General features: G+C 40.1%; 1 protein-coding gene across 2 annotated transcripts in view; it reads right to left on the bottom strand.

The window, feature by feature from the left end:
* Positions 1-26,136, bottom strand: part of RYK (receptor like tyrosine kinase) — an 82,388-nt gene that overhangs the window by 40,201 nt on the left and 16,051 nt on the right. For both annotated transcript variants that reach the window (XM_084902139.1, XM_084902140.1), the window contains exons 2-5: positions 16,433-16,554; positions 4,154-4,253; positions 1,944-2,078; positions 536-589 (exon numbers count right to left, since the gene is read on the bottom strand). In XM_084902139.1, coding sequence (XP_084758265.1) covers positions 536-589; positions 1,944-2,078; positions 4,154-4,253; positions 16,433-16,554 — 411 coding nt within the window. The remainder of the gene's footprint in view (positions 1-535; positions 590-1,943; positions 2,079-4,153; positions 4,254-16,432; positions 16,555-26,136) is intronic.

Raw genomic sequence — 26,136 nt, 5'->3', positions numbered from 1 at the left:
ATCCGACATCCCCAGAGGGGTCCTGGATTGCAAGAAGGTGCAGGCCAGGCTGAGGGACCCCACTGGTACATGTTTGGGCCAGGGAGGGACACGGAAAGTTGGCCAGCTGGGAAGGACCACAGGAGGGCTTTAAGGTGTGTCCAGCCCAACTCTCTCAGTCCCAATCAGCCAGATCCCTACCAGTTGGAGTATCTGCCCCCTGGTGGTCAGTGCATGTCAATGGTGAGTGGTTGAGTGACCTTAGCATATCATTAGCATATTATGCTTTGATTGGTTGAACAGATGACCAGACGACTGAACACTTAGCATATTAGGCTTTCATTATATAGAATACAAATTTTACTTCCGGAAATATTTAGTATTCTAGTAGTTTCATCTGACTATACCAATCTACAAAACTGCAAATTAAACAGCAAGGTGTTTATCTTTTGACAAACTGGAAACCACAAGGCCTCCAAGCTTCATGTAATCATGTTCATTTCTAATCACCATTTTCATCCCTAACGAAGGAGAAGGATAATACAGAAACACTTACAAATAGTTCTGCTAGTGTTTTTGTCCAATGCTGAAGTTTTTACTTCTTCAAGTTCTAAATTAAAAAGAAGGAAGAAAATGCTTTAGAAATTATTTCCCGTGAAAATTCTTAAATATTATTGTTATATTTTGTAAGTTTTCTCTAGCCTAGTTTTGTTATAGTAGAACACTGCCTGAACTAAAATATTTGTTGTAAGATAAAAAATGATAGATTATTATTCTAATAATCATCACTATAATCATCAATAACCAAAGGGTGTTCCTTATAGATAGATGCTCAATGAAAAAGGGTTTCTGTATCCAGCTGGTGTGGCTCAGTAGCTGAGTGTTGACCCATGAATAAGGAGGACATGGTTCAATTCCTGGTCAGGGCACATACCTGGGTTGCAGGTTATATCCCCAGTAAGGGGTGCACAAGAGGCAGTCAATCAATGGTTCTCTCTCAGCATTGATGTTTCTATCTCTCCCTCTCCCTCTCCCTTCCTCTCTCTGAAAGCAATAAAAACCTTTAAAAAAAATAAAATAAAATAAATGGATTTAATGTTGTAAAGTACTTGGAACACTGTAAGCATAACAATTTGAGTAACAAATTATTCAAAAGCAAAAATATCTAAAATTTAAGTACCCACAATTGGTATTCTAAATTTTAGGCTAGACTCGATCTAAAACAAAACATACCTTGGAAACAGGTTATTATGCCCAATTTTCAGATTTAAAGACCCCTGAGATTTGGATTAGGTAAGTAATTTGTCCCAAACTTCTGCCAAGAGCATAGCCATAATTCTAACCCAGGTCTATCTGACCTCAGGCAATGCTTGTGTACAACAGTATCTTCATAAGGGAAATACAGTAAATACTCCTTCACTCAAGGGCCCTGTCAGAATCACCTATTATAGCCGAAACCGGTTTGGCTCAGTGGTAGAGCGTCGGTCTGCGGACTGAAGGGTCCTGGGTTCGATTCCGGTCAAGGGCATGTACCTTTGTTGCGGGCACATCCCCGGTAGGGGGTGTGCCACAGGCAACTGGTCGATGTTTCTCTCTCATCGACGTTTCTAGCTCTCTATCTCTCTCCCTTCCTCTCTGTAAAAAATCAATGAAATATATTAAAAAAAAAAAAAAAAAGAATTACCTATTATAGTCTTTAACTATTACAGTACTATTGCACATTCCTAATATAAAATTCCCTAGCAATTCTGACAAAAGTTTTGAGAAAGTAGGGAGGGGCTAGTTCCTGGCTATTAAGATGACCTGGCGATTATCTTGGAATTTCATTTGGCAATGATCTTTCTCTTCCCATTTACAATTATAATCGAGATTGGTTACAAATCTATAAAAAAAAACTACAAAATCTATTTTTGACCTTCTTACAATCTATATAGAATACATAAATTTGTAAACAAATTCCTTACTTTTGTAGCACATTTTCCTTCGTTTAAAATTTAAGACTGTAAAGTTTTTTGAAGAGGTTACTGTCAAGTTGAGCTGCATTAGAATCATAACCTCAGAATCTACTTTGCCAGTACAGGAAAGCTCAACCCGGAACACTGTTTTAAAAAAAAAAGAAAGAAAGAAAGTTTATTTTAATTTTCTAAAATTCAACACTAAAGCCTATTAAATATCTTTAAATTATTTGATTTTTGTTTTAATAAAACTAAAAATACATTTACATAAAATTCTAAGCAAGAAATTTTCCGGCCGAGACCAGTTTGGCTCAGTGGATAGTGGCTTGGGGACTGAAGGGACCTGGGTTCGATTTCGGTCAAGGGCATGTACCTTGGTTGTGGGCATATCCCCAGTAGGGGGTGTGCAAGAGGCAGCTGATCGATGACTCTCTCTCATCGATGTTTCTAACTCTCTATCTCTCTCCCTTCCTCTCTGTACAAAATCAATAAAATATATTTTAAAAAAAAAAAAAAAGAAATTTTCCGAAGACTTATCTTCAGACTACACAGCTTGAGACATTATTTCATTTATTACAAATGTAAAAGTTAGCATTAAAGAACCAAGAAATTATTTTCAACTTTTGCTCATGATTTTAGTATCACTCTGTCTCATATGTTATCCTACTGTGATATAGTTAAGCTACAGAAACATAAATCAAATCCTGCCACCTTACAAGCCACATCTACCATAATAAATATTACTTGATAAAAAGGAAAGAATTCACCACCTGAATGCAATATGTAGTGCTCTTAATGAAGAAATTAAATATAAAGCTGTGTGGCCTGGCCAGTGTGGTTCAGTGGTTGAGTATCGACCCATGAACCAGGAGGTCACGGTTTAATTCCCAGCCAGGGCACATGTCTGGATTGTGGACTTGATCCCGAGTAAGGGACATGCAGGAGGCAGCCATTCAATGATTCTCCCTCATCATTGAATTTTCTATCTCTGTCTCCCTCTCCCGTTCTCTCTCTGAAATCAATACAAATATGTAACAGTGAATAAGACTGCCAGGAAGACTTCCTCAACATCTGTGGCTTATACTTCCAAGTTTAAATAATTTCCATTTTCTTAAAATTTCACATCTTCAGGAACTTTTCTTAAAAGGCTGGTCCAGCCGGGACCGGTTTGGCTCAGTGGATAGAGCGTTGGCCTGCGGACTGAAAGGTCCCAGGTTCGATTCCGGGCAAGGGCATGTATTAATACCTTGGTTGCGGGCACATCCCCAGTAGGGGGTGTGCAAGAAGCAGCTGATCGATGATTCTCTCTCATCGATGTTTCTAACTCTCTATCCCTCTCTCTTCCTCTCTGTGAAAAATCAATAAAATATATTTAAAAAAAAAAGGCTGGTCCAAAAGTAATTAAAGTGTTATAAATATGACACTTCAATCATTTACTCAAACAAGCCCCGAGTGCCTATCCCAGGCCAGATGCTATGCTAGGTGCCAACGGTAGAGAATTGAAAAAGACAGCACCTGCCTTTCGGGTGGCCACAGGCTAGAAGGGAGAGGCAAAAAAATCCACAAAGAATCACAAGATAATGTATATCTATTCAAAAATAGTGAAATAAAGATTCTATGGGAAAGAAAGAACAGAAGAAAGGGTTAACGATTGGGGGGAGAGGAGGAGGCAGGAAAAGAACAGAGCAGATTTGAGACTTGTGGACTATTACATGTGAACAGGAAGGAGGTCACAAGAGGGAAAGATGGTTCCCAATACAGAGACCAGCACATGCAAAGACATGGGTATCAGAACTGCATGGATGTGGAGCTGCTGGAACACTGGGGCAAGTGCAGCAACAAGGCCAGACAGGCAGGGGCAGACAGTCCACCTACAGCACGCTGGCTGGAGCGTCTGGGATGCCGTCAGTTGATGGAGGTGGGGGACACGGTGTGGGAATTTCTCCCAGAGGAACAAGACCCAAACAGAGGCCAATGCCAGCAAGGCAGAGGAGGAGATAAGGAAGAGCTGAGCACAGATAGTTCTGGAGGCGATGGAAAAGAGGGAATGGTTTAAAACTCAGTATAAATGATTAACATTTATAAAAATTACTTTTCAAAGTACTTATATATCTTATGCCTATCAAGTAAGACGCACTACACAGCAGTAGGGAATATATTGCTTGTTCTTTTTGGGATATGGGAGACACAGTTGTCATCAGTAGGTCTTTGAGACTCACCTGATAAAGTGCGTGGAACTTCCCCCTGAGCAGAAATGTTGACCTGGGGCATGTCCATTGCCACAAAGTTGTCTACTTGGAATCCCAGCTTATATTCAACCTGTGAAATGGAGAAATAAACAAACTGGACTTGTGATAGCAGAAAGGACACTGATAACCTGACTTCACTGATTTGGCTCATTAATGAATACGTGCGCCTTTCAGATGTACAATTTAGCTATTAAAAAATGCAAATAGAAACAGTCCTAGGAATTTTCAACTGGACAAAAATTCAGCCCAGTAAGCCACCGTCTACTTCATAGCCACCACACTCATGTAAAATCTGCCATGTAGAGTTCAGAAATTCTTCTGAGAACTGCACAGCCATTGAAAAAGAAGCCCTGGAGAGCCACTGAGATGTGTAATTCACAGACCAAGATTAGCCAGCAATGCCTGCTCTAGCTGATGAAAGCCAGGCTCTGATGGGCTACATGTGGCTGGCAGACCCGCTCCCACAAGCAGATTCCAAGGCAGGAATTTCTAATAGAATATCTAAGCCACGTTCTCTACTCCAACTTTAACCATTAAGCAAATTCATGGTTGGATGCCCATCTAACTTCTGAATCTGTTTCTTAAGTGAGTCAGAATCCAAAAGGGAAAAGAGGTGACTAAGAAGATATCTCTGGAATACCAATATTTATCTAATAACTGCCCTACACAGTATGACTTAAAAAAACCAACCAGCATCAATAAATAAATAGTCTTGCTGCTTAGAAAGATGTTCATGGAAGAAACAGCTCAAACTGCAAAGCAATGGTTGAAATTCAGAATGGCTCCACCTTCAATAAGGCCTTATATCTCTCATTATTCTTTGTTCTGCCCATGGGCCCTTTTTTTCTCTTCTTAATCCTCACCCAAGGGCATTTTTTTTTTTCATTGAATCCAGAGAGTGAGGAAAGGGAGAGGGAGAGGGGAAAGAAGAGGGGAGGAGGAGAGGGAGAAAGGGAGAGAAAGAGAAAGAGAGGGAGAGGGAGAGAGAGATGGAGGGGGAGGAGGAGAGAGGGAGAGAGAGGGAGAGGAAGAGGGAGAGAGAGAGGGGAAGAGAAAGAGGGAGGAGGAGGGGAGGGGAGGGGAAAAGGAAAGGGAGAAAGAGGGAGAGCAAGGGAGAGGGAGAGGGAGAGAGGACGAGAGGGGCGAGAACCATCAATTGGCTGTTTCCCATTGGGGTTCAAACCCAAAACCCCAGTATGTGCCCCAACTACTGGGAATCAAACCCATGATCCTTTGGTGTGTGGGCCACGCCCTCACCATGAGCCACAATGGCCAGGGCCCATGGAGTCTTCCTGCTTCCATTCAGGGGTCACATAGCAGCTTTGGTGGAAGCCAAGGGGAAGTGGGTTAGGAAAAGAGTAGCAGGAAAGAGGTTTGAGAACCCATTCTTTTTAAAAAATTTATTTTTTCAGTTATAATTAATATACAATATTATATTAGTTTCAGGTGTACAACATAGTGATTAGACATTTGTGTAACTTATCAAGTGGTCACCCCAATAAGTCTAGTACCCATCTAAAATCATACATAGTTATTATGATATTAATGACTACATTACCTATACTGTAATTTTATAATTGGCAATTTGCAAATCTTTAAGAAACAACAAGGAAGAATTGGAACCAGGTAGAGGGGGTTGGGGTGGGGGTAAAATCTCAAAGCTTTTCTGTCTTTTTTTGTCAATGGGGGCTATTCAAATGTATATGCTAATGAAAAAAGCCAATGAAAAGGGACATGATAAAGATGAAAGGAAACTGGGAAAGAGAATCATCCCATATGTAAGAAGATGGGGAACCTTTTTTTCTGCCAAGGGCCACTTGGATATTTATAACACCATTCAAGAACTATACATAATTGTCAACTTAAAAGTTAGCCCGCTATATTTGGTCAAACACTTAATGAACTCACCCCTAAAGCCTTGGCAGGCCAGACCAAATGATTCTGCAGACCTTATATGGCCCGCTGGCCTGATGATGTTCCCCACCCCAGCTGTAAGAGCAAGGGCTGGCCTTTGGAAGGGCCCCGGGGAAGGGGGTGTCTACCCACAGATAAGGAAAGGGACTCAATTCAACCAATTTAACTCTCCCTTCACACTCTATCTGAAAGTCCCTGAATGCTGTAGGGAGATGCAAACAAACGGCTGCTTTGCAGTTACAATAGGCATACAAACAACTGTTAATGGCTGTATTTCAGGGGTCTTCAAACTACGGCCCGCGGGCCACATGCAGCCCGCAGAGGAGTCTGATCCGGCCCGCCAGGTTTTTTGGGCAGTGAGCGCAGCCGAGGTGTTACAGTAGGAATTAGTAGTTCATATAGTCCGGCCCTCCAGCTCTCTGAGGGACCGTGATCTGGCCCCCACTTTAAAAAGTTTGAGGACCCCTGCTTTGATAAGTGCAACTGTTCATGGAGGAAATGTTCTTGCTGCTGCACATCAGTAAGTGACTTAGTGATGCCTTGGCTAGGAAGTGTTCCCTCCCACCTTACACACCACCACAGGGTCACTGCCACCAAAGGGTGCTAGCAGGCTTTTCAATAATTCTCATGGACTAACAGTGAGAATGCACTCACTGTATCCCTGTATCCACGCTACCTCTTAACAGGACCATACATGGAGAGCAAGTGCACAAATTGGCAGCCAGCAAGAACTGGGTTTGGAACTGTTAGACTATGTGATGCTTAGGAAAATTACTAACTTTCCCAAGTTTTAGTTGTTGTAAAATGAAGATAAGGGAACTCGTCATGAGGATCAAACAGGACAATAAGGCAGCACATCTGTCAGAGTGGCACAGGTTCCCCTTGATGAATGAAGAGTCCAGTGGCATCAGTACTTATTCCAGAGTAGCTACCCTATTGTCCCACTGCACTTCCCATAAGCACCAGCCTACTCCTGAGCCTAGAGATCCTGACACAGCCTTCCTGTGCTCCGCCAAGATCACTGCTGCAGCCCTTCTGTTCTGTCCCCCACCCTGAGAACCCCACTATTCTAAACAGCCCTCACACTCTTGGCCTCTTCACAAATGTCTTCCCCACCTAGTCCCCCAACATGGCTTTCCTCAGATGTTGTAACCTCCCCTGTTTATTATTCAATTCCTACAATACCTGATTCTCAGGGGCCAGGCATTAGATTTTAGAATCATTAGGTCCTTTCTGGACATCCCTTCCTCATGCAAAACCAACTACATTCTGAAGCTCGCCAGTTCTACTCCTAACAGCTATTTCTCATGCCATCAACATAAACAACAGACATGGGTCTTTGCAGAGGCCATGGCCCTTGGCTCACTATATCTCCTGCCATCTTCCTGGTGGCTTCAATATTCAATATTCCTACCTACTAAACAGCTTGCTCCATAACCAAACAATGCAAAAATGCACTCGATCAAAGATCCCATCACTACCTCTGATTACTGCATAACTAGTTCTTTCTCTCAACTCCAATTCAGCCAACATTTATGAAGCACATTTATAAGCAGGGGCTGTGCTCTCACAGCTGAGATGTAATAGCCAATTATTTCCCTCCTTCCCAGCCCAGCCAGTGACCTGGTTTCACTTTCCCACACCAAAGAAGACAATGTTACTAACACTCATGTCAACACCCTAGGTTCACTCCCTGCCCCCTTAGGGGGCAGCCCCAGCTCCTGATGCCCCTCACTCTACTCCTGCTACGCAACACGGCCAGAGGCGATCACATCCCAGGAGGGAAAGGTGCTCTCACACAAGGCTGACTCCAGGCTCAGGGTAGGCCCTTAATCCTGCTCAGCTATCCTTCCTCACCAACCCTCTCTCCCTAGTTTTCTCATTCCAAACCTCACAGGACCTCATGCTTCACCACCTACTGCTCTGCCTGCTTCCTCACTCAACAACGTTCTTGTCCTTTTTGGTGAGCAAGCACCCTTTCTGCCTTTCTTTTCAGCACCAGGAACATATAAGCATAACCAATGGACACAAAACTCTGGGGAGGGAGGGCATGTATGGGAGTGTGTGTGGGTGGTGGTGGTGGTGGTGGGGGCGGATTGATAAAATATGTACACATATAATACCTTAATAAAAAAATAAATAAAAAAAAGGAAGAAAAAAAAAGAACACCCATTCTTTGCACCCAGTCCCAAGGAAAGATCTCCTCTCCTCTCCAAATGACAAACCCTTCTATTTAGCACACTAGGTGCTAGCCCAGGGGGATCTCGTATTACCAACCAGTCTGCCTCACTCTCCTCTATCTCCAGTCTCTCCCATGTGCCCAATTACCTACTGAACATATCCACCTAACAACCCTACAGCCCTCAAATTTAACAGATTCAAAGCCAAACTTGTTTCCCTACACGCACTGTCTCCTTTACTGCAGGACTCAGTTACTGTAAGCAGAGGCACAGCTAACCAGGGACCAGAGCTCTAACCGCAGCGCCCAGGACAGGAGTGGGGAGAAGGGCAAGAGGCAGGGAAGTGAGCTTGTGAGTGGAGCAGGGTGGAGTGAGGGGCTTGAGGAGAGGTGGTGAAAGGCTCAGTAACAGGTTTGGGAAGGACGGCCCTGCTGCCAGAACCGCAGGCTGGCAGAGTAAGTCTGAAGGTGGGGAAACCTGCCTTTTGCTGGCTCTCTGTTGGAGGGTCCCTCAAAACACGTGAGGCATTCGAAAGGCAGTTCTCTTCTCCCTCTGGAATCTTAAGGTACAAAGTTTAAAACTGCTGTTTCTAGGGTCAGGGAAGAAACTGTCCATTGTTAAATCCCATTTTCTGTACTTTGGTATGTACTGATCCATACGGAATCGCACGTGCCAATAATCCTTTGAAGAAACAGATCTGTTCTACAGTTAACATTCATAATACGGCAACAAAAAGAAAATCTGAACAGCAGTTGTTGGTCAGAAAAAAAAAAAAATGAACCAAAAGATTTCAAAAAGGAAACTAGAGAAAATATAAATATTTGAATAAACTAAAAAAGAAACATTTTGGGTAATCTTCCCTTACTTGGAAATGCATGGCTACTGCAAATAGGCAATGATGAGTAAGGCCATTTCCTTCTGACACACAGTACAGATTTAAATACATTTGCCTACAGCCTCACAGCCTTCTGGTTCCTCTGAATTTCTCTCAGAAGCCCCGCTCTGCTGGGGACACCGCAGACTGCTACCCGGGGCTGCTGTTGGAACTCTGGACGAGTTCCTTCAAACCCTCTTGACAATGATGAAAAATCCCTGAAACCAGATAACAGCTATGGGGCGGGCATGTGTAGGGGAGGTATTCTGCTAACCTTTCATATATTTTTGCATTTCAATTATCTAAAATATAGACACTTATCAAATGCAGGATTTTTTTCCCCCTGGACATTGGAGAATGTTCCGGAATACAGAAGAAACTAATTATTTGTTAAAACAACCCAGTAGCTTTTGCTTTTTTTTAAGTGTGTGGCCTTGTGAAAGAGAAGCAATATCAGAGTTCTCATCCCATCTGGAAATGCAATTAGCCAATGGTATTTATCCACCACTCACTACGGCAATGTGACACATACCGAAAATAAGATACAGCTCCAGCCTCCGAGGAGACCAGTCTGTTTGGCAAGACAAAACAGTTGTGTAAACACTGAAGAATAGCACTATGAGCAAAAGCTTTGATGTGTGAAAACGAATGTTAAAATTTCTACAATGTGAACTGACACACCAACGAGCCCAGAGATCTTTGGAAGCAAATATTGCATCTTCTGGCACAGTCTTAAAAGGCAAGAACCAAGAGTTCCTGCTAAAGTGTCGGAGCTTGGGAGCCACTGCCCTCCTTGTGAAAGCTCACGACTGCATCCCAGGGCCAACGTGACCAGGTGAAGAACCTTCTCTATGTCCCTCCTCCCTTCTTGCATGACTTTCCCATTTCAAGTCAACTCTACTTCCTGCTTCCTCCCAAATATGAGTCTTAGTTTCCTCTTATAATAACTGATCAATAAGCCAAAGTACAACTATATAATAGTATCTGATACAGTCATCTAGAGGGGGGAAAAGTTCAATTTTATGAGCAATGACACACTTTACCAGGATACATTGGAAAATATGCAGTATATTACTTGTTCAAAAAATGCACACACACACACACCTTATCCATGCACAAATCATCTCTAGAAGGGGAGGCTAGAATCAGGTAATAGTGGTTGCCACGGGGAAGGGGACCAGGTGGCTGGATGGCTTGGGGTGGTACTAAGGAGGAGTAAAAGACTTATTTTTCACTATATACCCCTTGTGCCTTTTTAATTTTGTACTATGAGCACATATCAAATAGTTAAAAGATTAATTTTGAAAATAAAAAACTTCAATTAATCAACTGTGCTAAAATCACCTGAGATTATGACCTAAAACTGGAATTATGAGCTGCAATGGTGGCCAAAGCCTGAAACGAGATACACACACACACACACACACACACACACACACACACACATTTCTTAGGTGTGTTTTTTTATTATAAAATGTTTTAAGATACAAGATGATTACTTTTCTCTAAATTCTTATACCTGTTACATATAAGTTTGTGAAATTAGTTTAGCTATATAGTCAAGCTATGAATTCCATTCATTTATTCACATTTACGACTTTATTCAAAGTAAAACACCTGAAAAAGCCCATGTGTGAAACTGTACTCAGGTGTCAAATGTACCCAGGCTATGTTCTCATGCTCCTAGAAACAGGAAATTCACAGCTCCTAAAGGAGCACACTGTAATTCTAAAAAGCTCTACTGTTCACAAGTTCCCTGTCTGATGAGCTGTGCCCTCTGGCTTTTACCCCCAGCATCTCTTCTGCAGTCAGTAAAGGAACACCTGGGGTAACTAAGTACCAGGTGTCACACCAGGCACGGAGGACACAAAGAAATATGAAAGGGGTTCCCACCTTGATAGTATTTAATATCTGCCACAGAAGTAGTTTAGCAATTATGCTGTATAGGATAATGTGTACAGGATAATGTGCTGAGCATCAAGGAGGAACACAGAAAAGAAATCACTACTACAACATGCTTAGAACATGATGAGGGCTATGGGGGAGGTAAGAGCACCATATTGTGGGTACAGAAAAGGGCACTGACACGGCCAAGGAGAGGTGACACCAAATCTTATGGTTTTATGAGATAAGTGGGAGTTAATGAGATAAAGAATGAAGAAAGTACATTTCTAGCAGAGCCAATAGCAGCAATGTAATAAGAGCACAGGGCATTCAAGAAATTGCCGAATAGACAAAATGGCACTAACCAATTAGCTGGAGAGGACACAGAAGAGAAAGGCAGGGACAAGATCGTGAAGGCTTCCTAAGAAACCAGAACCTGATTCTGGTAGCAACTGAGAACCTGGAGCAGCTTTGTGCTGGGTGCACCAAAAGGCATCCAGAGGCAAGACCACAACCAAAGGACTTGTATGCATGCATATAAGCATAACCAATGGACGCAAAACACTGGAGGGGGGTGAGGGCATGTATGGGAGTGGGTGGGGGTGGGGGCAATGGTAAGATATGTATACATATAATATCTTGACAAAAAATTAAATTAAAAAATAAACTTAAAAAAAAAGACCATTCACAAGATCATTTTCATATGTAGGTAAGAAATAAATTAAGATCCAAACTAAGGATGAGGCATTAGATCCCAACATAGGGAGGAAATTAATTTAAGGTGTAATTATGAGAAAGAAGGAACTGATGATAGTATTTAATATCTGCCACAGAAGTAGTTTAGCAATTATGCTGTACAGGATAATGTGAAGAAAATGGATGTACAATAGAGCTCTGCAACATGTACCCCAGACTGACATTGCTTCCCATTTAAACGTGTGTTCATCTGAGCCCCTTCTTCTATCCACGCTCCTCCACTGTCCCTCCCATGACAGGCTCCTAAAAACTCCTCATGCATCCTCTGACAGTGATGTCAGATCCCTGAAACTAATTCCAAATAAAATCATCAGTGTGTGTGTGTGTGTGTGTGTGTGTGTGTGTAAATCTTTATTGTTGAAAATATTAAATATGTCCTCCTTCTCACCCCATAGTTTAGTTCAACTGTAACTGTGACATCCCACTTTGTCTTTTTAGCTACAGGTCCCCCCATACACTTGCCCAGGAAACAGTCTCATAATATATCAGCACTCTTTTTTCCTAAGTGGGCCCAGAAATAGTCACCTTGTTCAAGGTTAGTAGAGTACCTAGAATAGAATCTCTACAACATTAGATTTTTCTCTATTTTAAAAATCCATCTATCACTTGTTTTTATGTTCATCAACATAAAAGGTAGAAAAGTTAACAAAGGGTTGATTACCTATCAGGTTTTTTTGGAGAACATGGAAGCTTCTCTCCCTGAAAGCTGTTCACAGAAAGTGGATCTCAGAGTTGCAGGGAAATTTAAAATTCAAGGCCCGCCACTCCACTGATGCCTGGATTCCTTCTACAACAGTTCTACCACGTGGCTGCCCCGTGCAGATCTGACTGCTCCCCTGAGAGGGAACACACTACTCTCCATGACAGCACTGGCTGGAAAGTGAAACTATTTTTAGCAGATATGCAAAAACTAGTGGTTGAAAGTGTGGTTAAGGAATGGGATTTTTAAAATACAATTTCAAATTCTCTCTCCACAATTATGTATCCATCACAAAGAAGAAAACTGCAGTGTGAAAAACCTGGGGAACCGGGTGACCAGAGCTAACAGCGCCAGCGATGGAGCAAGCTGGCAGCGTGTGCTCTGAGAAGAACAGCACTTCTGTGGTGTTTACAGCCAGAGACATTCCTGAATCGAATCAAGAGGAACCCTCAGACAATTCAAAATGAAGGACTTTCTACAAAGTAACTGGCCTGTATGTTTCCAAATTGTCAAGGTCAAGAAACAAACAAAGGGCACAGTTTAAGATGGAACTAAAGGGACATCAACTACCCTGTTTCTCCGAAAATAAGACAGTGTCTTACATTAATTTTTGCTCCCAAAGATGCACTAGGTCTTATTTTCAGGGGATGTCTTATTTTTCCATGAAGAAGAATACGGTACACATTTCATTGTTAAGTGAAAATAAAGGAAATTTATTACCTGTATACGGTAGTTGTCAACACAAACCAGACAAACTGTGAATCCTACAGTATCAAGAATTTACTCATTTATTCAATGACAATCATGTCATCATCTTCTGGAACATCATCATAACAATCCAATTCCTGAATTTCCTGGTGAATTTCTTGTGACTCCATTTCTTTTAGAATCAGTGGACCAAATCTCTCATGTTTAACCTAGGAGGGGCCTTATTTTCAGGGGGATGCCTTATATTTCACTCAGAAGGAAACCTGTAAGTAGGTCTTATTTTCGGGGAAACACGGTAGTTACATGCCTGATCCTAAATTGGGTAAAAAAAAAAAAAAAAAAGAGCTATAAAGATTGGGATAACTGACAAAATGTGAGTCCTGTGGTAAAGTAATATTATTGCATCAGTGTTAAGTTTCCTGACTTTGACCATGTTAATGTAAAGAATGTCCTTGTTCTTAGAAAATATACACTGATATATTTAAGGTTAAAAGGATGTGATGCTTGCAATTCCCTTCCACACAGTTCAAAGAGGAAAAAGTGTGGTCATGTGAGAGTGGGGAGAAAGAAGGATAGAATAAATAATAAAGTAAGTAAATGGAACAAACCAGTAACAACTAGTGAATCTGGGTAAAGAATATATGAGAATTCTTTTTACTATACTTACAATTTTTCTTTGTTTGAAATAGTCAAAATTAAGTTTACCAGCCCCCTCACATAATCTTTATGTAAGAATACTGAAAAATGTGTAAGCCCAGTTTCCTTGAAGAATTCAGGTACACACTCATTGAAACAGACACATTTCTGATAAAAATGTCTCCAGTGAACTTTTTCTGAATTATCTATACCACATCCAGGTTATTATGTACTAAATGCCCTTAATTATTTCACATGAATTTTCCTCTCTTCACCTCTGTTTCTGCATCTATCCACGCTTAAAAAAGCACTCTCCATATTAGAATAACCCCTAGGCAACAATGCTGGACAGCTGGGGTGGCCCAGGCAGTAAGGCATACATGCTTTACCCAGCACCCAACTAACAACTTTAACCACGACATTCCTATCTTTTAGTGCATGAATTTGTATGGGTGTACTGTTTCTATAAAGTATGCATGGGTATATATAATAAGAAGAAGAATATATGCTTATTTTTATAATCATTTTTATTTATACTTACTCACTTTGTAAGGAATATTGGTTCACTGGTGCCATCGTGGGAGAGGGAAGGGAAAATAATGTGGCATTGTCAAATCAAAATTTTTTAAGCATAAGTGTTTTTGACCTAATCATTTCTTTATGAAAATTTATTATTCAGAAATAACGCCACAAAAGCACAAAAATTTCTGAACAAAGATGTTCTTAATGTGTACACATACACACATATATACACATACACACACACCATACACACACACACACATTTTTCCTATGTTTCTATAGTCATCAATAACAAAGGTAGAAACAGCAACTACCAGTTGTTTCCATCGTCCTGTTACCATGGATTCTGCCTGCCAAATGAAGTGAAGAAAACTATTTGTAGGAGTGAAAGGAAGCACTGTTTGAAATAGTAAAATGCTATTAAAAATCCATGTGTCAATGAGGCACTTAAATAACTATAAATCATACTTCCTTACAATATCATATTACAAAGCCGCAAAAGAGAATGAGTTAAATCTATAAGTAGAGAAATGGAAAAATGCCAAGATATAGTATTAGGTAGGGGGGAAATACTGTACAACACATGTGTCATAAAATCCCCTTTTTGTTTAAAAAGGGGGGGCGGGGGGGAATGAGCCTTGAAGTATACCAAACTATAAACAATTACTACTTCTGGGTACAGATCTACAAAGTTTTTAAAAGTTCTTAAAACAATTCTATAATATTTGAATTTTCCCAAAAACCACTATTTCTTTACAAGTAGAAATAAAAATCTATATTAAAGTGGTCAAATTTAAAAGACTTTGCAAAAATACAGAACAGCCAGTACTTTACAATACTTTTAAAAAAACCACTCCAGCCCGACTGGCATGGCTCAACTGTTGAGCATTGGACTATGAACCAGGAGGTCAGGGTTCAATTCCCAGTCAGTGCACATGTCCAGATTTCAGCTCGATCCCCAGTGAGGGGTGTGTGTGTGTGTGTGTGTGTGTGTGTGTGTGCAGGAAGCAGCCAATCAATGATTCTCTCTCATTGATCTTTCCCTCTCTCTCTCCCTCCCTCTCTCCCTCCCTCCCCTTCTACTCCATACCTTCTTTCTCTTTCTCCCTATCCTTACTCTCTGAAATCAATAAAAAATACATTAAAAAAAAAACATACACGCACTCTGACAATTGGTATTCTTATTTGTTTTTTAGTAGCAAAATTATTTTTATTTCCCTAATAAAATCCTACTCAGAAGCCTATTTATAAAGCTGAACGGAGGAGGTTGGCTCCACACTGAGCCTCCCATTCTTTGACTTTTGAGAAAATTTGTATTCAAGGAGTCTGAGGAAATGTGAAGAATTCAGCAAATAAAGCAAGATGTGCCCTTATGGTTAAGGGAGCTTAGCCACAGCACACATGGGTGCCTGAATCAGCTGTACCTCACTTTCACCGTTTCTCCATAGATGGGAGAACTATATCCATTATATCAAACATGTCAAAAACACCTAACCCACCAATTCTCCCACCCCCACTCATACTGCTTCACCATCACAGCATAGTCATTAGCAGTTGCAATGCCCCTTCAAACTAGACCTTCATCCCAGCTTGAAAAGCCTGAAGGGATGTAAGTGTTCTGTTATAAGCTAGACCAGCGGTCGGCAAACTCATTAGTCAACAGACCCAAATATCAACAGAACAACAATTGAAATTTCTTTTGAGAGCCAAAAACCAACTTCTGCACACGGACCACGAAGTTCCAATCGCACTGTATGTGCGTGCCCGCACGAGGTATTTTGTGGAAGAACCACACTCAAGGGGCCAAAGAGCCACATGTGGCTCGTGAGCTGTGGTTTGCAGACCACTGAGCTAGGCACATAAATAATGGCTACCTCATTTTAAAAGACTTAAAGAAGCCTAGAGGAATAGGCTAAAGATTTAAAATAAAAATCTGAAAGGACCTAGTGCTGCTACAGCCTTCCACCCACTGACCCTCTGTGCAGATGGCAGCCCACCCCTCAGATGCAGCCCTTGCCTCCGCCTCTGGGCCTACGCGGGGCTAGGTTGGCATCTTCGGTTGACCACGCTCTTACCTTGGACTTTGCGTGCCAAGTGAAGTGCAGGAAATTGGTCTCACTGGGAACTAATAGGTTAAAGGATAGAGCGTAGTGACTAACAAGGTCATTTCTCACATAATAAAGTTCTGCATCGAGACCTAGAAAAAAAAATAAAGAGAAAATAATTAAACTCCTGAAATACTCTCAAAATATTTAACCATCAGTATTTCAAGTACAAATAACAGTGAAGATAAAACCGATGTACAAACGCACATCACAAACGCCTCCCACTGTGCTGCCTTATGAAGCAGGAAGGACACCGGGCTTCATCAACACCCACAAAGGTGAAGGAACTGGGGTTCCAAACAATGAAGTGGTTATCTGGCTGAACACAGGGTGCTGGGACCAGAACTCTAGTAACCATCCTGTCTTCCGCGGGCCAACGTGACCCTCTTCCTTTTGGACCCAGTGCTTCTCCGAGTAATGCCCCTTCTCCCCCCAGAACTGATGTGGATTTAGGAAGAGAGAGTCACATGGAAGGAAGAAAGGCCCCTGGGTGAGAACACTCAGTGTGGGCCAAGGCCTCAAGACCCCAGCCAGAGGGGACCTCAGCCTGCTGCTGCTCCACAGGCATGACGCCTGGCGGCTCTGGCAGCACGGACCACAGCACACTCACAACAGCTGTTGCACAAACATATATCCTCCCCGCCCTACCTGGACTATAAGGTGGAGCGAACCATGTTTCTCCTGTATTCTCTCTCAGTTTTCTGCACAAAGTAGATGTTCAACAAATACTTGTGAAACAACAAGTTAGTACTGCAGATAAAGGAGAAATAATTGGGACTCCTGAGAAATGCTGGGGGGAGTCACTCAAATTTCACTCATTCCCACACCACATTCTTAACCAGGGCCACATCCAACTTCCAACTCTGACATACTCCAATTCTGTCATACTCCTTCATCCTTCATGTATTTAATATTTTTCTTTAAAATTGACTCAATTTTTAAAAGAAAAAAACTTAAGGCCCAAGTTTATCACTTTCTTGAATAAAAAATCAGTAATAACTGAAAAAATACAAGGTAACCCCCAAAAAATCAATTTAAAAAATAAAACAATATTACTAATTACTAGCTAAATACTAGAAGTGAACTTGAGTCCTTACAAAAAGGGTGTGTGTGTGTGTGGGGGGGGGGGAGGTAGGGGATTAACAAGTGTTTAAGAGAGGTAAAGAATCAAAAAGAGACTTTTCCATGATAATCCAAAATAACTGAAAGAATAAGAGCAGGGAGTAACTTTCAGTTGATTTATTGTTATTTAAAGTATGTTCAGGTGACCCCTCTAGTAATGCATGACATATGTTATTTCACGCATTGGAGGGAAAAGATTCAGGTAAACCAAATGAAATGTAAACTTCATATGTACTGAGCCTATTCATGGGTCTCACGCCTATTTATCAAATACCATGATAAAGAAATTAACCATAAGATAGAATAAAGACAAATACAGTTCCTCATGTTGTGGTGACCCCAACCATAAAATTGTTTGCATTGCTACTTCATAATTGTAATTTTGCTACTGTTAATGAATCGTAATGTAAATATCTATGTTTTCCGATAGTCTTTAGGCGACCCTGCTAGCGGTTATCAACCTGTGGGTCTACAATACAAATGTCCATGCTGGATAACCAATTTTGGTATATTTGCACAATGAAATACTATTCTGCTAAGAAAATTAACTATTGAGGATTTGTAACAAAAGGAGTAAATCTCAAAGTCTCTATGAGTGAAGAAAGAAGCTATACACGAGAGTACATATTATATAATTCTATTTATATAAAGTTCTAGAACAGGCAAAACTAATTTATCCTGATAGAAGTCGGAGAAGTATGACTACCTGGGAAGCGGGGTGGGAGGAAGACTGGTGAACTGATTGCAAAGGGCACCAGGGAACTTTCTGGGATGGTGGAAATGCTCTATTTCTAGTTGGGGCAGTGTATGCATTTCCCAAAACTCAAACAACTACGTGATATTAAATCTGAGCATTTCATTACATGTAAAGTTTACCAAAAATTTTTAAAAGTGGAGGGGGGAAAAGAATCAACAATTGATTTTTACCTCTTTGTTCTAATCTTAAAAAGCTTACATACCACAGAATGTTACTAGCACTAACATAAAAGTTTTAGAAAAACTAATTAACCATACATAATCAACAACTTCCGAATTTACACTTCAAACATCTTTTACAGGGAAAAGGAACTCTGGTCCTAATAAATAGCAGTTATAGTTGTTACTGGTAATAATAACAACAATGTGTAAATATTTAAGTTTCTCAGACACAGTTCAAAGTATCAAGAACATATAGGAGTTCTGTAAATCCAACTGCCTTAAAAAGAGCTGTAAGTAGAAAAGAAATAAAGAACAAAAGGAGAACACATCCTCAAGCCATTCACTCAGTCATTTAATAATTTGTGGTTTATGTCCTACTTGAAATTCTCTAAATTCTTACTCTCGTGAAACTGAGGGATACAGCCAATTTCCTTTCCAACATCCTGGGGACATCTGTTCTCCCACATTGCTCAAGGTCTCTCCTGTTCCACCAACTCAAATTCTGGATAGAAATCATGGTTCCTAACTCATAAACATTCTTTGGAACACCTCTGAGCAACTTCACACCATTCTAATTGACGCTGGGCAAAGACTGGAGTCTGTAACTTCCTTAACCTTCTAAAACCTATCTGGATTTCAACTTTTGCTGGCATGCTTACTACATGGTCATCCATCCATGATCCCTTCTTGTCAACGACCCTTCTGTATACTGTCCTCCCCGAATGCCACTGTGACTTCCACAGTCACCTCACCTTCTTGAAGCATCACTGGCCCTGTAGAGACCGAATGACCCATTCTCCTACCCTCAGTGGGCCCTGCCCTGGATCCCTACAACCTCCTCAGATGATTATTTGAGCATCCTTATTAAAAGTCCTGTTTCCATTTAGGCACATTCCATTAAACTATGCCACCTTCTATCCTCCCACTATCTAGCTACCTCGTTCACTAAGGCCAATTTATAAGGTTTCTACATGTCCTTCTCCTATGACTTATTATGACAGACTCCAATGTCCCTGAGACCAACTCATCCTCAACCTGTCCTTCAATGGTCCTTTTATTCTTCAATACCCAATAACTTTTATCCAAACCAAAGCAATCCATTTCTATGAACGGTAACAATATGTAAATTGCTCCACCTCCAAAATCTCCAGCTGTATATCTCAATAGCTAGTGGCTCTTTAGCTCCTTCCCTTTATTATTGTGACACTAGCTGTTCTCTAGGCTCATTTCTCAATTGTCTATAATCCTCTTGTTTCTCCCATTCTATTATACCAATAATTTATCATTTTCTTCTTACCGGCCTCTATACCAATTACTTCAGTTACTTACCAGTACTTTCAACTTTTCCCCACCAACCTATGTCAGATAAGCATATGCACCATAAAAACACCCAATTTTGAACTGACTTGATTCCCCTACTCCGTGTTTTCTCTGGTGGTATACTAGTAATTGAATGCTGCATAATCCTGGGTAATGCTATTCCCACAAATGAGAGTCACTACAAAACCATAACTACTATCCTCAACAAATAAATTAATATTCATAAGCTTCTGAAAGTTTGGAGCCCTGTGACCCACCAAAATATATTGAAAATTTCAAATTTATTGCAATTGAGATATTGAAGTCGTAATGCAATCGCTAAACAAGCTGCTGTTTTCTGACTACAGATTTTGAGGACACTGTTTTGAAATAAACATTCTTTATTAATTAAGGTAGTTAACTCCTAGTTGGAAAGGGTTTGTATTTTTCAAAGAAACCATTAAAAAGAGATGCAAAGTTTTGCCTATCAAATGAGCAAATACAGTCTGTTCTGTCATAAGACAGGTTCCTATAAACACCAATTAGCTTATAAGTGTTTAGTAAATAACAATTGCCCATATAACATGGAAATTGTGTGGGTTACCATTTGAATTTTCCTAGGCAAGAGAAACTAGAAAAGCTGGTAAAGAATTACAATTTTCAGTGGGAAAGGAAAAGACCCTTACTCGGCTCAGATACTAGCAGGCAGGAGCCCCCTCAGCCCTATTTTAAGAAAACTAAAAATGAGCACCTGAACTCAGAGCTCCCTCCTCAGAGGAGCACTGTTGGCCTGTGCTTGGATCCCATCTCTATGGCAGCCCCATCATCTTAGAAAGGTACCCTCAGCTGCACTATTCCAAGGCGATGCAAGCCAGCAATTTCCATCCTGTTATGTATTAATATCTTTAACTCTCCTCTGAGGCAGCTTCAGCCATTATAAGTGGCTTGACTGGGCCATCCAAGTTATCTCATAAGGTACCAATTATGCTTTTATTAGTACTTGTTTGAAAATTGCAGAGGTCTTGAGTGGTTTACCCATAGCCTTATTTTTCCCATAAAGCTTGTTATTTTTAATGAATCAGTAATCTTATAGGTGTGTATTTTTTTAAGGAATGTAAACTATATTTAACAGAAACACTATATTCTTTAAATATAATATTAAATGTTAGGCAGGGTATGGTAAGAAAGCAATTTGTGAATATTTATCACAGTTTTATAAATATTTATACTCTTTGATCCAGTAATTCCATGTCTAACAATCAATCCTAATGAAATCAAATATAGATACAAATTCTTATGTAAAAAGATATTAACCAAAGAAACATTTAAAAATGAAGAAAAGAAAGAATATATATGACTGGCATTAGAGCATTGATTAATAAACTATAATGCATTCATAACAGAGAACAATAGTTTTCACAGTTTCTCGTCTTTGGAGGAGAAGAGATGGTACCCCAAGCCACTACATCCTTTCAATCAAATCTCTCCCTGTTCATGTATGTGACATATTGAGCTTCCCTTGTAAAGACAGGCTTTAAGGACCAAAAAATACTGAAAAAGACCAGGAAGCCATGAACAGCACTATTGTAATAAATTTTAATGAACTGGGTTTTGCTTAGAGTGCAATGTTAAATAAAAACAGGTAAGATACAAACTGCTACAGCAAATTTTTAATAATGTCTGACCTAGAATAGTTCTTACACATAGTAGGTAATAATAAATGTCCAGAGGATTAAAGTTAGAAGTATATGTATATGTACAATGTGTGTGCTCCATTTCTCAAAAAAGAAAGGAAACACTAAAATAATATTAACAGTGGTTAATGACGAATGGTGAATTATGGGTTACTTTTATTGCATACTTTAGTTTTTTTCTTCTCTTAGCTTTCAGGTTTTTCTATAAACGCTAAGTTAACTGAAAAAAAATAGTTTTCAAAAATGTTTAAAGACATACACATACATCTGCAGCAATTAATTAAACAAAAATCCAATTACTGCCTAAAATAATATATAAAGGTCAGTGGGAGGTATAGAAAACCCCCACACAACAAAACACAATTGAAAAACAAACACACCATTACATTGGTAATGGTAACATCTCTGATATATCAAGATTAACACTAGTAATAATAAGTTATTAAAACTTCCCTCTGACTTTCCCTTAAAGTACCCAAATATACTAAAAGTTAAATTTGGCAAAGCACTATGAACTGAAGGAGAACATGAAAGCTCAGAATTTCCATACTAAACATTGACAACAAGATTGAGAAGAAAATTATTAGACTACTCATGCTCACTATTTAAGTGAGAATAACATGGGAAAGAAGACCTAATTATGGAGACAGGCCATCTTTATGGATTGGAAGATTTACTATTTATTGTTAAGGTGGCAATACTACCCAAAGGGATCTATCAGTACAATCCCTATCAAAATTCTAACCATCTTTTTAAATTTTTATTTATTTATTTATTTATTCTTTGCAGAAATGACAAAGCAGATTCTCAAATTAATATGGCATTGTAAGTGGCCACCAAGAGCCCAAGAATCTTGAAAAATGAGAACACAATTGAAGAATTTACACTTCCCCATTTCAAAACTCACCACAAACCCACAGAAACCAAAACACTGTGGTACCAACATAAACAGGACATGCACACCAAGCCCAGAAATAAGCCTATATATTTCTAGTGAGTTGATTTTTGGCAAGGATACCAAGACCATTTAATGGGGGGAAAATGGCTTCTTCAACAAACGGTGCTGGGAGAAGATATTCACAGGAAAAATAATGCATTCAGACCATTACCAAATACCATAAATAAAAACTAATGGAAATAGATCCACAACCTAAATATAAAATATTATGCTATAAAACTCTTAGAAGAAAACATAGGGCTTCATGACTCTGGATGTGGCAATGGATGTTCAGATACAGCATTAAAAGCATGAGCAAAAGTAGTAGATAAATTTGACTTCATAAAAATGGAAAGCTTCTGTGCATCAACATTATCAAGAAGGTGAGAACCACCTAAAGAATGGAGGAAAATGTTTGCAAATTATCCTATATAATAAGAGAGAAATATGCAAATTAGGCCGGGACATCATGGCCAGACCAGCTCGAGAGGCTGCATCATGACCAGCTCAGAACCCGCCCCAGCCCCAGCAGACACACACCGTGGCCAATCAGAGCCCGCCCCGAGCCCCAGCACCACCCAGTTCCCAGGACACTCCCGCCAGGGGTTCAGGAGCAGGCACATCACGCAGCCTGCCCTGGGAGCCTTTCTGTGCTGGGAGCAAGGCCCCCAGGGGGAATGCAGTGCTGCCCAGCTACGAGGCCACTCCCGCTGGTGGTTCAAGTGCAGGCACACATCGCCTGCCCTGGGAACAAGGCCCCCAGCGGACCCAAGGACCCGTTCAGGGAGGCGTGCTCCAAGCCACACCGCGGCTGAGACCAAGGCCCCCAGCAAACCCATGGACCCTACCAGGGGTGCATACTCCGAGCCACGGTGGCCAGATTCTGGCTTAGGCCCCCTCCACGTGGTACACGAATTTCGTGCACCAGGTCTCTAGTATATCTGAGGAAGGCCCAGTATCCATAATACATAAAGAACTCATAACTCAACAACAAAAAGACAACTCAGCCCGGCCAGCGTGGCTCAGTCATTGAGCAGGAGGCCTATGAACCAGGAGGTCACGGTTCCATTCAGGTCACATGCCTGGGCTGCGGACTCAATCCCTAGTAAGGGGCGTGCAGGAGGCAGCCAATCAATGATTCCCTCTCATCACTGATGTTTCTCCTTCTCCCTCTCCCTTCCTCTCTGAAATTAATAAAAATATTAAAAAGACAACTCAATTATGGGCAAGGGACTTGAATAGATGTTTTTCCAAAGATACACAAATGGCCAACAAACATATGAAAAGGTGCTCAACATCACTAATCATTAGAGAAATGCATATCAAAACCATAACGAGGTATCACTTCACACCAACTAGGATCATGTTCATTAAAAAAATAAAAATCAGAAAATAGCAAGTGTAAGCGAGGATGTAGATAAATTAGAACTTTGTACACTGTTGATGGGGAATGCAAAATGTTTCAGCCACTGTGAAAAACAGTTCAGTGGTTCTTCAAAACTTAAATAAGAAATTACCATATGATCCACAATTCCACTCCTAGATACTAGTATACATCCAAAACTGAAAACAGGTACTCAATCAACTATATTTATACATGTGCTCATGACAGCATTATTCATAAAAATGAAAATGTGGAGCTAGTCCTAATGTCCATTGACAGATAAATGAATAAATCAATTATGGTAAATGTATATAATGAAATATTATTCAGCCATAGAAAGGAATAAAATATTGATATATGCTACAATTTGGATGAACTTCTAAAACATTATGCTAAATAAAAGCCAGACACAAAGGTCTTATACTGTTTGACTCCATTTATATGAAATATACAGAATAGATAAATCCATAGAGATAGAACGCAAATTGGTCATTGCCAGAGGCTAGGGGGAAGGGGGAATGAGAAGAAACTACTTAATGGGTAAAGAGTTTTACTTTGAGCATTGGAAATGTTTTTAAACTATATTAGGCGAGTTGGTGTTTGTACAACTACACATATACATACTAAATGTTATTGAATTGTTCACTTTAAAGTGATTAATTTTATGTTATGAAAATTTTACCTAAAATAATTTTTTTTTAAAGAAAAGAAAGAGTTGACCCCTGACCCATAAATGGGGAGGGAGTGTAATAAAACCGGCTTCCAGATACGTGTAAGGAGTTTGAGGAAAATCAGGTTTCAGTTAAACTGAAGAGAGAAAGAAAGAAGCACTATGAAGAGTCAGAGGAGACCTCCAAAGAGAACTGGAGCTCCAGAGGTAACTGTGAAAGACCAGCAGGAAAGAGGACAGGGCAGGTGAAGCAGAGTGGGCAGAGGGAGGAAAAAGCCTCTGCAGGAGGGCAGCAGCAATAGGAGTGGACAGCTGTGGATGGAAGAGGTAGCATTTTATTAGAAAGCACAGAACTTTGCTCTTCTAACCTAGTTATACAATCACCATTACAAGGCTGCCAATTCCAGCAAAGTAGGAATGTTGCTCTCTTGTTAGAACATATGACTTTTGTTCATAACTTCAAACATCCAAAATCCAAGCTGAAAAACCAAAGTTATTCCTGTAAAACTCAACGCCCATTAAGAAAAATTATTTTCCCCCCAGACAATCTTAAATTCAAACTTAATTCAGGCATGTATTTATTCTGCATGACCTGGCCTGTCTAGCTTAAGTTCAAATCATTTAATAGTTCAAAATTTTTTCCAAATGATCTTAAAAGTTAACTACTTATTTCCCAAAGCTACAACATTGGTTGTTTGGTGTCACTGAGCAAGCCATCTCCCTTTATAACAAGAGCTACCTCTCCAGCACTTGACGAAATACATCCCAGGGAATTACTCACATGTCTGTCTTCCCCAATAACTCGCAAGCAGGGTTCACTCTAAGAACTGGTAGCTACTCAAATGTTAGACCCATGACTGGCTGGCTGTTGGTAAAAGTCAACTATAGCAAAGACGGATTTTGATGAATTGAATGAAATAGGTTTTCTGTGTGTGTTCTTTAAATTCAGAAATCAGTTAAGGCAAGAAAAGTGATGTCATAGGAAGAAAACTAGAGCAGAGTTTTGTTAACCAGTAGCTGAGTGAATTTTGGCAATCAATTTAACCACCTTCTCCAGGCATCAATTTTTCTCAACTATAAAACAAGGGAGGTAAACCAAAGATGATGTTAATGTCCCTCCCCAGCCACAAAATCCTATTATTCTATGATATCATCCATGGTTTCCAAATGCTAGTCAAACTCAAGTAAAAAAAAAAAAATGTATTTAGTCAAAATGATCTAGGTTCTGAGGACAGTATAGTATATGAGCCAGGTGGAAAAAAGCCAAAATCACTCAGTACGTATGAAATCATTAAATACTCTATAGTTTGACCGACACTAAAAGATAATAAATATGCAGCTCTTATTTCAAATTTTCCTAGTTTATAGAAACTAAGAAGCTGAAATAGATATAATAAAATAATTTGTCCATCAGAATCCAATAAATCTATAGTCAAATTATACCAAGAAAATTAGCTGAGACCTAATATTTAACTAGAAAGGGCATTTCTTCATAACTAAAAAAAGAAAAGGCATGTAAATCTTCCATCGCTATAGCTGTTTAAACAATAATCTTATAGATTAAATACAATTTTTCATGTAATCCTCTGTCCATTCAGCATTGGCCTCCTACCATCAGGTGACCTAAAGTGCCCTGGCAGAGCTGGGTTG

The sequence above is a fragment of the Pipistrellus hanaki genome, assembly GCF_964339955.1.
Source record: "Pipistrellus hanaki genome assembly, chromosome: 13".
NCBI lineage: Eukaryota > Metazoa > Chordata > Mammalia > Chiroptera > Vespertilionidae > Pipistrellus > Pipistrellus hanaki.
Note: the sequence above shows the minus strand (reverse complement) of the source record. Positions and strands in the feature narration are given on the sequence as shown.